Source organism: Mobula birostris, chromosome 3 (genome assembly GCF_030028105.1).
Source record: "Mobula birostris isolate sMobBir1 chromosome 3, sMobBir1.hap1, whole genome shotgun sequence".
NCBI classification, from domain to species: domain Eukaryota; kingdom Metazoa; phylum Chordata; class Chondrichthyes; order Myliobatiformes; family Myliobatidae; genus Mobula; species Mobula birostris.
The window spans coordinates 215,546,949-215,560,663 of record NC_092372.1 but is presented as its reverse complement, the minus strand read 5'-3'; the positions used below and the strand labels follow the sequence as shown (position 1 = coordinate 215,560,663).

The window sequence follows — 13,715 nt, the reverse complement described above, 5'->3', positions numbered from 1 at the left end:
CCAGCAATCTCCAATTTAACCTAGACAATTTACAATGACTAATTAACCCACCAACCAGTACTCTTGGACTTTGAGAGCAAACCAGAGCATTCGGAGGAAACACACGCAGTCACAGGGAGAACGTACAAACTCTTTGTTCGTTTAAATAGGCTTGTTGGCTTGGATAGTGAAGATGTTATAATGTTTCAAAGATTAAATTTTATTTCAATTTTTAAAAAACTAAAACGGTTCAATTTTAAATTAAAACTGTAAACTGTTTAAAACTGTGTGTCTCTTATCATCAGGAACATTTAGAAATAGTGGAATAGTCTGAAACGTGGGAGCAAGTTTCCCAGGGTCTATCGAAGGTCAGGAAGGCTGCACGGAGAGTAAGAGGCTGAAGCCTCCAGCATAATCTTGTGCAGTAACTTAGGTATTCTGTACATCGCCCAAAGACCTTTGTACGAAAATAACAGATCCATAAAATAATGACTACAACCCACACAAAGTGATGTTACATTACTAAATTTACAGTGATAAGGGGAGAGTTGGGAGGGAAAGTCTTAGTCACTGTTATCAGAATGTAAAAGCAGATTTCACAACTTCAATTCTTGCACAAGAAGTCATCAAATCATCATACACTGAAGATTTGGCAGAGCAATAATTAAAATACAAACAGGGCATTCAATGCGCACACTTCTTCACTGGCCATGCGTTTCTTCACGTTAGTACTCCAGAACGCATCAGATCACTGCTCTACAGACACATGCAATTCATGTTTCTAAGGTAATTCCATGCAAGCAGTCCACACCATATATACCAGTTAAATGCGTCTGCTGGACAGGGTACTTTCCAGCTTTTACAGCTTGACTGTATTTCTGCTAAGATGTATGGTGTAGATGACTAAATAATATATCAGTGTGTGTGCAAATCAGTCTCTGCATTTCCAACAATGATACTGGATAGATAAACACAAATCCCACAATCTCTTCCAGAGTAATGCTGAAAGATCTAGCACAGATGGTATCTGGCCATCTTTCACATATGCCAAGTAAAGATTAGCCGAGAAGTATGGAACCTTGCGGGACTTGCCCGTGTCCACTTGTGTCATCAAAATTGTAACCTATTGCTACTTAATGACTATACGTCTTCACTGAATCTAGAACACAATGGTGTACGTCATCATCCAGACAGCCAAATGAGACTTGATGGAACATAGAACAGTTGGCCTGCTATGTCTGTACCAAACACGATGCCAATCTTGACTAATCCCATCTGCGTACACAAGGTCTATAACTCTCCATTCTCTGTCTGTTCGTTTGTCTGTGTAAGTGTCTCTTAACAATGCTGTTCGATTTGCTTTCACTACCTGTCCTGACAGCATATACCATTGTGTAGAATAAAATCTTGCCTCATAAATCTCCTTTAAGCTCTTCTGTTCTTACGTAAAGCTATGCCTCTGGTATTTAACATTTCCATCCTGTGAAAAAGACTCTGACTATCTACTCCAGCTATTCCTCTCATTATTTTATAAGCCTCTATCAGGTCACCATTAACTTCTGACATCGCATATAAAAAAACAAGTTAGTCCAACTTTATACCCTCTAATCCAGGTAACAACATGGTAATCTCTTCAGTGGTCTCTCTAAAGCCTCTACTTCCTTCCTATAATGTAGCAACAAAAACTGCATGCAAAATCCAAATGTGGCTTAACCAAAAGTTTATACAGCTGTAACATGACTTCCTGACTCTAATACTTAATACCCTAACCAATGAAGGCAAATACGCCATACATCTTCTTTAGCAACCTGTCTGTTTGAGTTGCCACTTCGGGAACAACAGACACACCCCCAGATTCCTCTGTATATCAGTGCTCCCAAGTGCCCTGGCATTTATTGTATACATCAATTTCTGTATCCTAAACAACTCTGGATTTTACTTTTATCTTCAAACGGGTACGTAGTCTAGTCCTTTACGGCCTCCATGTTCTTCCAGGTGCTTTCGTTCTCCAGCTATGGCCAGATTTCATTTCCTATCTCTTCAAACCTTTGAAGTGATGCAAATCACTTTGACGTGCAACTGCCTCCTTCTAATCCTCTGCCAATGCCCATGTACTTAATAGACAATTCTTCTTAAACTATTTATAAATTTAAGTTGTTATAGAATTATGAACATTTTAATAATAATTTAGAATAACTCATTACCTCGTGATAGAAAAAAAATATTGGTGCATAGTTGCACATTGCAAATGCAAGATTTGAGGGTATTATTCACTTTCAGTCCGAATGCATCAATCACCCCTGGAGATTGTACACATTTCACATGTAAAACTGATCTTCACTCTGCTGACAAAAATAAAATTATACAGGCCAAGAGCGGCTATATTTTGGCCATGCCAATGGCTGTTCAGGCTAACCAGCAGACAGCAGCAAAGGGATTTCAGCAGGCAATACTGATTCAGCAAGCTTGAGTGGGTACAACATGCTGTGGTGTACCCTACCTGAATGCTTACAGGAAGGGGTCAGAGGTCAGACTCCAGGGGATTAGGAATATTGTGCATCTATACCTGCTGGTGTGAGAACAAGAGCCTGCAGAATGTCAGACAGTGAGACGATTCCCACTATGCTGTCTTTCTCATCAACCACTACAAGTCGATGGACCTGAAAGCAGATAAATGAAAGATGTTTGTGAAAAGGCTAAGTCACAAAAAAGATTTGTGATGAAATACAACACAAGCCCATTTTTTGTTAAAATATTTCAGTACGTAATCCAGTTACCAAAACAACAGTACCTAAAATGATTGGGTAAGAGTTTTAGTGGAACACCAATCATTTCCAAAATTAAACATATTACTTATTCTAACAAAAATGTGGCAACTCAGGCAGAGAGCTGAGAATCTAATGGAATTGTTGAACATTTAAGGATAACATGCAGCAATTCCCACAAGCATCTGCACCAGAACATAATTTATTGTTGTAAACAAGTAATTATTTTGTATTATGTATATTTTGCAGTATTTACTTATGAATTATGTTATTTAATAAACACATATTACATATAGGGTGAAGGCAGGTAAATGGGATTGAGAGGTAATAGATCAGCCATGATGGAATGGTGGAACAAACTTAATGGGCTGAAAGGCCCAGTTTTGCTCCTACGTCTTATGGTCATAGATGTCTTGTTAAACAAAAAATGACCCAGACACATTCAAGCCTGCCAATTTTAAGAACCACATACTCCAGGATTGAATGCTGTTGCCATGACACGGAAGATTTTACTACTAACCACATTTTTTACCACTTGAGTAAGTAGTGTAAATGAAAAAAAGAGGAGTAATTGTTGTATGGTAAAATGAAAGATTTGTAACTGTTGTGTCATAAAAGTCCAACTGAATCAAACAATACAAGAGACTGAAAATACAGTAAGGAAACAGCATGAGGTTATATGTCTTTCTAATTTATTCTTTCTACTCCACCTGTATATCATACTACCCTGTACTGCCGTCTTTAGGGATCATTAGGCTTGTCCCTCCGTTGTTCAGTACTTCCTTCGCTCTATTTGTGTACGTCTTACCTTTATTAGTTTTCTCAAAGTTCCATCTGCCATTATACCTTCCTATAACCCAAGACTATCCCCCACACTAACACCACCACCAACTTTTGTTATTTGCAAACTTATTAATCAAATTTACATTCATATCCAAAAATTGTATGTATTTGTGTGTGCATATAGCTAGGGTACCTTAGACCTTTGCACACTACTGCATATTATGTCCTTCCAGTTACCAAATAACACACTTACTAGTACTGAGCTAATACAAATCTAAGTATTCTTATTCTGTTTCTCAACCATCTTCCTATTTTAAACAATATATAGTACTGTACAATAGTCTTTGGCACCCTAGCTATATACAGGTATGTGCCCAAGACATTTGCACGGGACTGTATAAAAATCTCATGTTCTAGCATACCACTGTTCACAAGTTTCCAGGTGCAAAAACAACCCTCCATCATTATCCTTTGCTCCTATTATCAAGACAATTTTGGATCTAACTGCTGTATTCTACCCCTCTTAGTTGTAACATGCTAATTTTTTAATCTCTAATTGCCCTATTATCTATTAACTTGGCAGCTTAAAAGTATTATTTCACCTGGATAACCTTGTTTTTTAATGTGTTCATTTTTGGAATGTGCGCACGGTAGGCAAGGCCAATATTTAGGGCATGACTAACCCCTTGAGGTGATAGTGGTCAGCTCCCAACTTGAACACCTACAGCCCATTTAATATACTCCCAGAGCGCTATTGGACAGGACCAATAATAATATTTCCAAGTCAGGATGGGTGTGCGACTCTGGAGAGGAACTCGCCAGTGTTGACATCCCCTTGTTGCTGCTGTCTTGTTCTTTATGGCTAAGGTCGCAGGTTTGGAAGGTGCTGTCAGAGTACGCTGCACAAATAAACACAGTACATTTGTATCTGTGGTACATACTGCAGCCACAATAGTGGGGAGAAAGAATGTTTATGGTGCTGAGTATGTTGTGGATCAAACCGTTGCTTTGGCCTTGATGACATTGAGCTCCTTGAGATTTCTTGGTTTATAGGTTTTGTGTCTCAGAAGGTGGCCCACTTACTGCAGAATACCCAGCCTTGGACTTGCGCTTGTAAGCACAATATCTATATAGAACATAGAATAGTACAGCACCGTACAGGCCCTTCAGCCCGCAATGTTGTGCCGACCCTCAAACCCTGCCTCCCATATAACCCCCCACCTTAAATTCCTCCATATACCTGTCTAGTAGTCTCTTAAACTTCACTAGTGTATCTGCCTCCACCACTGACTCAGGCAGTGCATTCCACGCACCAATCACTCTCTCAGTAAAAAACCTTCCTCTAATATCCCCCTTGAACTTCCCACCCCTTACCTTAAAGCTACATCCTCTTGTATTGAGCAGCAGTGCCCTGGGGAAGAGGCACTGGCTATCCACCCTTAATATCCTCTTAATATCTTGTACACCTCTATCATGTCTCCTCTCATCCTCCTCTCCAAACAGTAAAGCCCTAGCTCTCTTAATCTCTGATCATAATGCATACTCTCTAAACCAGGCAGCATCCTGGTAAATCTCCTCTGTGCCCTTTCCAATGCTTCCACCTCCTTCCTATGGTGAGGCAACCAGAACTAGACACAGTACTCCAAGAGCTGCATTATTACCTCGCAACTCTTAAACTCTATCCCTCGACTTATGAAAGCTAACAACCCATAAGCTTTCTTAACTACCCTACCTACCTGTGAGGCAACTTCCAGGGATCTGTGGACATGTACCCCAGATCCCTCTGCTCCTCCACACTACCAAGTATGCTTGGGTTGGTTAAGTTTTTGGTCAGCGTTCACTCTGAAGATGTTGAAGGTGGGGCTCAGCAAAGATAATATCATAGAATGACAAGGATTGATGGGTGTACTTGCTTTTTTGGAAATGAACACTTTTGGGTTACAAATACTACTCGACACTTGTCAGCTCTAGATTCATCCAACAAGCTGTGAATGGAAATAATCCTGCTCTTTTACTTGATTCTCTGTTTTTCCCACCCCTTCCCCTCTCCTAACCTATGCACTTTCCTTTTTCTGAAGAAGGATCCATTTCTCTTTCCAGATGCTAACTTAACCTGCTGAGCATTTCTAGCACTTTCTGATTTTAATTATGGAACCATTAGAGAAGGTGCAAAAAGATACCTTAACAGCGTTCACACATATCAAGAAAGATTGAAATTATGGAGGTTCTTTTCTAAAGGTAGAACTTCAGAATGACTCATATAGAGATCTTTAGGGTTATGAAAGAGTTTGAAGATGTGTGGAGGAAAGATAATCATCGACAAATCTGGGAAAATTAAGAAATCTAGAAGAAGCCTTATTACTTGGCTAACAGTAAGAATATGGAGCACAAGGAATAGTTGAAGGGACCAAAAACAATCATAGAGTAAGATATTTGAGGATAGGCTTCATAAAAGGAGAATGAGAGTATAAGAGGGGAAAAGTAGGAGACAGATTGTATGCAGTGCGAGCACCTATGTCACAGAAATCTGTACTGCAGCTGACCTGCTACTCAACCTGCTAAGTTCCTCCAGCAGATTGCGTGTTGCACCACATTCCTGCATTTGTCATCTCTTGTATCTCCACTGGAACTGTACAGGTAGTTGGTGACTATTGTGTGAAGTTCTGTTCACACAGCTATAGGAAGGATATCATTACACTGGAAAGTATACAGAAAAGCTTCACAAGGATGTTACCAAGACTAGAGGATTTTAGTTATAAGGAGAGTCACCAACTACCTGTACAGTTCCAGTGGAGACACAAGAGATGACTTTTCCCACTGGAGTGAAGGAGGCTAAGAAGTGACCTTAAAGACGTTTATAAAATCTTGAGGGACACAGATAAGGTGAGCAGTCATGATCTTTTTTCCAGGAGAAGGGAGCCTAAAACTCAAGGGACCTGATGAGCAACTTTTTCCCATACAGTAGGTGTTGATTATATGGAATAAGCTGCCAGAAGAAGCTGTGGAGATGAGTACAATTTACAATTACAACATTCAAAAGACATCTAGGCAGGTACATGGCCAGGAAAGGTTTAGGGGGATATGGGATAAACGCAGGCAAGTGGAACTAGCTCATGTAGGTAACTTGGTTGGCATGGGCCAATTGGTCCAAACAGTCTGCTTCTGTGAATGGTATACAAAACATGCTCTTACCTCAGCTTTAACTATTCTGTCCACTGTTGTCTCCAGTGCTTCCAGCCTGTGACACTTCACAACCCCTTCAAAATATTGTGAGCGGTGCCGCAGTGCCTGTGTCACGGTGATGTCCAGATTATTGTATGTCTTTTCAGCAGCAAGATTCTGAGCATAGGAAAAAATAACCTCCATTAATATACAATGTTTACATTTTTACTTTGCCTTCAGAAAAAATGAAGCTCCTATCTTTTCAGCTGACTTTTATTTCCATCTTTCAATAACTTTTCCTTCATTTGGACAAAACCCACATTCAGACTTTGGGTGACATCATCCTAAAGCAAAGAAATGTTGGAATGGTAGTTACCAGTAATATTTTTTTGTTTTAAAGCCTTTCACGGAGCCAAATTCTAAAAATAATAAGTATCTAAACTGATGCTGTATGCTAGAATAATTTATGGGAGGGGGAGGGGGAGGGATTGATGCTGCTTGTGCATGAGAGGGGGAAGGGGGCTTTGGGTTTCTTATGTATTTCTGTTGTTCATTCTTTGGGGATTTTTCTTGTTTTGAGGATGCCTGTGGTGAGTAAGAACTTCAGGTTGTATATTGTACACATTCTCTGATATTAAATCAGAGAACTAAAAACAAGAAGGAATGAATGTAGCTGTGAACAAAAGAAATGCTGCATGACATTTGGCAAGACTTTCCTTTCATGCTGCGGTTGTTGAGCAATGAAGAATTAATTGATAAATTTGCTAATCAATCTGTTTTAATTAGACCTCAGCACACCCATCTCCATTTTCCCTGCCATACTTTATTCCACAAAGAGCATTCAAATTACTTATACCATATCTTAAAAGCTTAACCTTATCCCAAATAGTTTCACTTCCCAAGAACTTCCTTTAACTACCCCTATTATTAATATCCTACTGAGGGATTCACCACGAAGATAGAAGCCTGCTGAAGAATTTAGTCAGAACTTTGGATGCAACTACTGTACTGCTGGTGATATTCTTCACAATTCAGACCACCAATTATGGGATTTAACTTCTAATCTACAATCCCTGCATAAGCTCACTACATCGATAGGAAAATCAGGTAGCTGTGGGTAGCACAGTAGCATAGCGGTTGTATAATGCTTTACAGTGCCAGTGATCGGAGTTGAATTCTTGCTGCTGTCTGCAAGGATGTTTATCTGTTCTCCCTGTGACCACATGGCTTTGTTTCAGATGCTCCAGTTTGCTCCCACATTCCAAAGAGGCATGAGTGAGGGTTAGTAAGTTGCAGGCATGCTATACCGGCACTGGAAGTGTGGCGACACTTGACCACCACCCCCAGAACATCCTTGGACTGTTGACACAAAACAATGTTTTGATGTACATGTGACAAATAAAGCTCATCTTTATTTGTAGTTAGTGAGGTCAGAGGGTGGTTATAACTAATTGAAAATTTCAAATTATTATACACAAAACACAACTACAATAACATTTTGAGAATACAATGTAAGCATGATCTATCTAATGACAATCACTGCTAACATTGCTCAATTATAATACACCATGTAAACTAATAATTGGGCATGTTCCTCCAAATAAATTTAGTGTTGCTAACAGTGGCCTGTTAAGTCAAGAACAGTCAAATTCTGATCGTTCTGTAATGTGTCTATAAATCAACTAACTTAAAGCAATTTAAAACTACCTTCAAGTCAGATTAAACCATTTAACTCATTAATTTTATGTTACAGATGATAAAAAAAATTACTATTGTGTGGCAGATAGTGACATGACACAAAGGTTGGGGGTGTTGTGGATAGTGTGGAGGGCTGTCAGAAGTTACAGCGGGACATCCATAGGATGCAAAACTGGGCTGAGAAGTGGCAGATGGAGCTGAACCCAGGTAAGTGTGAGGTAGTTCATTTTGGTAGGTCAAATAGGATGGCAGAATATAGTATTAATGGTAAGACTCCTGGCAGTGTGGAGGATCAAAGGGATCTTGGGGTCCGAGTCCATAGGACACTCAAAGCTGCTGCGCAGGTTTGCTCTGTGGTTAAGGTGGCATACGGTGTATTGGCCTTCATCAACCGTGGGATTGAGTTTGAGCTGAGAGGTAATGTTACAGCTATACAGAACCCTGGTCAGACCCCACTTGGTGTACTGTGTTCAATTCTGGTCACCTCACTACAGGAAGGATGTGGAAACCATAGAAAGAGTGCAGAGGATACCTACAAGGGTGTTGCCTGGATTGGGGAGCATGCCTTACGAGAACAGGTTGAGTGAACTCGGCCTTTTCTCCTTGGAGCGGCGGAGGATGAGAGGTGACCTGATATGACCTGATAGAGTCGTATAAGATGATGAGAGGCATTGATCGTGGATAGTCAGAGGCTTTTTCCCAGGGCCGAAATGGCTGACACAAGAGGGCAGATTTTTAAGGTGCTTGGAAGGAGGTACAGAAGAGATGTCAGGGGTAAGTTTGTTTTTTTTTTTTTTTACGCAGAGTGGTGAGTGCGTGGAATGGGCCGCTGGCGATGGTGGTGGAGGCAGATACAGTAGGGTCTTTTAAGAGACTCCTGGATAGGGACATGGAGTTTAGAAAAATAAAGGGCTATGGGTAACCTTAGGTAATTTCTAAGTAAGTACGTGTTCGGCACAGCATTGTGGGCCAAAGGGCCTGTATTGTGCTGTAAGTTTTCTATGTTTCCATGTTACCATGAGGCATACAGTGATGGTATCATAAGAGGTACTAGCTGGAAGAGTGACCAATTCTGTTCCTTTATTTAATGGTTGATACTATCAACCATCTTGAGGTCTATTTCTGCTACAAATGTATATATTTCCTCTGAAATAAACAGGCTTCTAAAACTCTTGATACTGACCCTGATGCTCCTCGATTCCCCAAGCATCTACTAGCCATGTCCATAAGACATAACAGCAAAATTAGGCCATTCTGCCCTTCAAGACTGTCCTGCCATTTCATCATGGTTGATCCCGGATGCCATTCAACCCCATACACCTGCCCTCTCACCCTATCCCTTGATGCCCCAACCAATCAGGAATCTATCAACTTCTGCTTTAAATACACCCACAGAATTGGCCTTAAACACAGTCTGTGGCAGAGCATTTCACAGATTCAACACTGTTTGGGTTGAAAAAATTCCTCCTTACTTCTGTTCTAAGAGGTCACCCTCAATTTTGAGGCTGTGTCTTCTATTTCTGGATACCCCCGCCAGAGGAAACATACTCTCCACCTTCACCTTATCTAGTCCTTTCAACATTCAGTAGGTTTCAATGAGATCCCCATGTATCCTTCTAAATTCCATTGAGTACAAGCCCAAAGCTAACAAAAGCTCCTCATATGTTAACCCAATCATTTCCAGAATCATCCTCGTGAACATCCTCTGGACTCTCTCCAATGACAATATATCCTTTCCGAGATAAGGGGCTCAAAACTGTTGACAATACTCCAAGTGCGGCCTGACTAGTGTCTTGTAAAGCTTCAACATTATCTCGTTTTTATCTTCCATTCTCCTTGAAATAAATGCCAACATTGCATTTGCCTCCTTCACCACAGACTCAACCTGTGAATTAACCTGGGTGTCTTGCACGAAGACTCCTATGTCAGTAGTGTGCTTAAAGAGTTAAGCACTGATATATTATTGTTCCATGTACCAAGCTGAAGTAAAAGCTTGTCTTGCATAGTGCATTGGGGTGGGTGGAGTATTTCGATTACTTATTTAGAGTAACAGGTCCCTCTGGCCCAACGAGCCCCTGCTGCTCAAGTACACCCAGTGACCAATTAACTGACTAACCAGTTCATCTTTGGAATGCAGGAGAAAACCAGAACACTGGAGGAAACCCACATGGTTGCAGGGAGTACTAACTCCTTACAGACAGCAGCAGGGATTGAACCTGGTCACTGGCGCTGTACAGCATAACGTTAACTGCTACGCTACTGTGTCGTCCCTACTGGCCGCTTTACTGAGTTTTCAGCCCTCTGGATAAATGTGTGATTAGGATTTTCAGAAGGCTTTGAACAAGGAACTGCACATGAGGCTGCTAACAAAATAAGAGCCCATGGTATTATGGGAAAGCTACGAGAATGATAGAAAATTGGCTGACTAGCAGGAGGCAAACAGTGGAAATAAAGGGGGCATTTTCCAGTTGGTCACTGGAAACTATGGTGCGCTGTGGGGGTTGGCGTTGCGACCATTTCTTTTCATGTTATATGCTAATAATTTAGATGACTTGGCTTCGTGGCCAAGTTTGTGGATGACACGAAGGTAGGTGAGAGGGCAGGTAGTATTCAGGAAAAAGAAGGACCTAGACAGTTTGGAGGAATGGGCAAAGAAGTGGCAAGTGGAGTATAATGTAGGAAAGTGTGTGGTCATGCACTTTTGACAGAAGGAATAAAGGTGTGGACTATTTTGTAAATGGGGAGAAAATTCAAAACTCAGAGGTGAAGAGGGATTTAGGAGTTCTTGTGTAGGGTTCCCTAAAAGTTAACTTGCAGGTTGAGTCAGTGGTAAGGAAGGCAAATGCAATGTCAGTATTCATTATGAAAGCTCCAGAATACAAAAGCAAGGATGTAATGCTGAAGCTTTGTAAGGCATTGGCTAGACTGCAATGGAAAAATTTCTTTAGCCATAGAGTAGAGAATCTGTGGAATTTATTGCGGCAAACAATTAGATGTATGGGAGAACTCCCTTCCACTACACACACTAGGCTGATACAAATACATCACTATTCATTCAGGATGAATTAATTAAAATCATGGAACTTTTCACCCAACACTTGGTAGTAACTTTCACGAGAAAATGGCTCGTGATATTGACTCACCATCACCTTCTCAAAAGATAGTTCAGGACAGGCAAAATGCAGCAAAATCCACAACACTGATGAATGCATTAAAAAAAAACAAATTCCTTCCAGATCTTTTTGTTTGGATGGCGAGGGCGAGGCTTGTCATGCTTCTTTCAATTCCCTTACCACAGCACATGCTTCCCACCCAACCGCTGAGCTAGAGATTGCTGACAAAGAGAGGGCATAATTTTAAGATGATTGGAGGAAAGTATAGGGAGGATGTCAGAGGTAGGTATTTTACACAGAGTAGTGGGCGTGTGGAACATGCTGCCAAGGGTGATGGTTGCAGCTGATACATTAGGGACATTTAAGAGACTCTTGGATAGGTACATGGATGAAAGAAAAATGGAGGGTTATGGGTTGTGTAGGCAGGGAAGGTTAGATTGATCGTAGAGTAGATTAAAAGGTTGGCACCACATTGTGAGCTAAAGGGCCTGTACTATGTAATTAATAACTCGGGTTAATTAACTTGTATCAGCATGGATGCTGCTTGACCTTCTAATAATTTCCTGTTTGTGCTGTTTTTTATTTCAGATTTACAGCATTTACATGATTCTCCACCCCCCCCCCAACTTTTTAATGCCAAAGTTTAATATTTGTCATGTGGGATTTTCTCTGTTTTTAAGAGAATTGCCTTGAATTTTAGTAATCAAGCTTAAAATGGGATGATGAAAGCTGTGATTGTACATTATTGGTAATCGTAAATACAGCTGAGTCTGACAAAACTAAACCACAGCACTTGAGTTTTGAAATATATTGTGCAACACTATTTAATCAAGAGCTCATATATTACAACAGGCCCAAAGTAAACTACGTGAGTCACCTTTAAATGATAAAGAATGCAGGCACATAATGTGTATTATATTAAAGGTCAGATCTAAGGCCACAACACAGCTATTGCCCAACAATGTAATTAATAGTTGCAGTTATAGATGCATTCAAAAATTCAATCTACCGCAATGACAATGTAAGATACAAAAAGAAGTGTACTTACTATAACATCAAATTTGGAATAAATATCTACAACCTTCCCTGTAAAAGAAACATAAATTAGTTGGAATGATTGATGTGAAGAACACAGAATTCTCCTCTTCCTCTGCAAAATCTCTGAAGTTACCAATATAGATCGATTACCTTCAAAGTATAGTCAATGAACCAATGTTCTTCATGTTTTAAGATGCTTTTTCTGCACATCAAACAATAACTGATGCTTCTCAAATCAATTGTGACACAGGTATTGGTAAGGCATTATTAATAGATTATTAATCAACCAATACAACAGTAGTTTTGAAGGGCAATAAAAACGTAAGAGTCAGTTGTCTATGTTACATGTATTACTTCTGTTTCTGGCACAGATTAGTCTTTCTTAGATGTTCAAAGCATTTTTCTTTCCAATTAATTAAAATCATGGAACTTTTCACCCAACACTTGGTAGTAACTTTCACGAGAAAATGGCTCGTGATATTGACTCACCATCACCTTCTCAAAAGATAGTTCAGGACAGGCAAAATGCAGCAAAATCCACAACACTGATGAATGCATAAAAAAAAAAACAAATTCCTTCCAGATCTTTCTGTTTGGATGGCGAGGGCGAGGCTTGTCATGCTTCTTTCAATTCCCTTACCACAGCACATGCATATACACTGGCTTCCCACCCAACCGCTGAGCTAGAAATTGCTGACAAAGAGAGGGCATAATTTTAAGATGATTGGAGGAACATTTCGGGAGGATGTCAGAGGTAGGTATTTTACACAGAGTGGTGGGTGTGGGTGGGGGGGGGGTGTTCCTTGATGATGAATGCTGCTTTCCTGCAACAGTCCTCTGTGTAGGTCTGCTCTTTTCTTTTCTTTCTTTTTAAATCTTTTTATTGAATAAGTATACAAAAAGGTAAGCCATATAGGCACTAATACACTGTTAGAATATAATAAAATTACAGGAGATATTAATACAAAAAAAAAGATACAAACAATGTAATTTAAACATAACGTACCAAGGTGACATAATAGTATACTAATTTTTATATATATATATCAATAGAGAAAAGGAAAAAAAAACCCCAAAAAAAAACCCACCGTGCAACTAACTAAAAGCAAAGCAAAGCAATGGACTAACTTGAAACCAAACAGAGTTAAAAAACTTAAAATCATGTCCTCAATCCCGA

General features: G+C 39.9%; 1 protein-coding gene across 3 annotated transcripts in view; it reads right to left on the bottom strand.

The window, feature by feature from the left end:
- prkag2a (protein kinase, AMP-activated, gamma 2 non-catalytic subunit a) overlaps positions 1-13,715 on the bottom strand; it is a 508,879-nt gene that overhangs the window by 6,176 nt on the left and 488,988 nt on the right. For all 3 annotated transcript variants that reach the window (XM_072254087.1, XM_072254086.1, XM_072254089.1), the window contains 3 exons: positions 12,549-12,586; positions 6,720-6,866; positions 2,546-2,639 (listed from right to left, as the gene is read on the bottom strand). In XM_072254087.1, the coding sequence (XP_072110188.1) occupies positions 2,546-2,639; positions 6,720-6,866; positions 12,549-12,586 (279 nt within the window). The remainder of the gene's footprint in view (positions 1-2,545; positions 2,640-6,719; positions 6,867-12,548; positions 12,587-13,715) is intronic.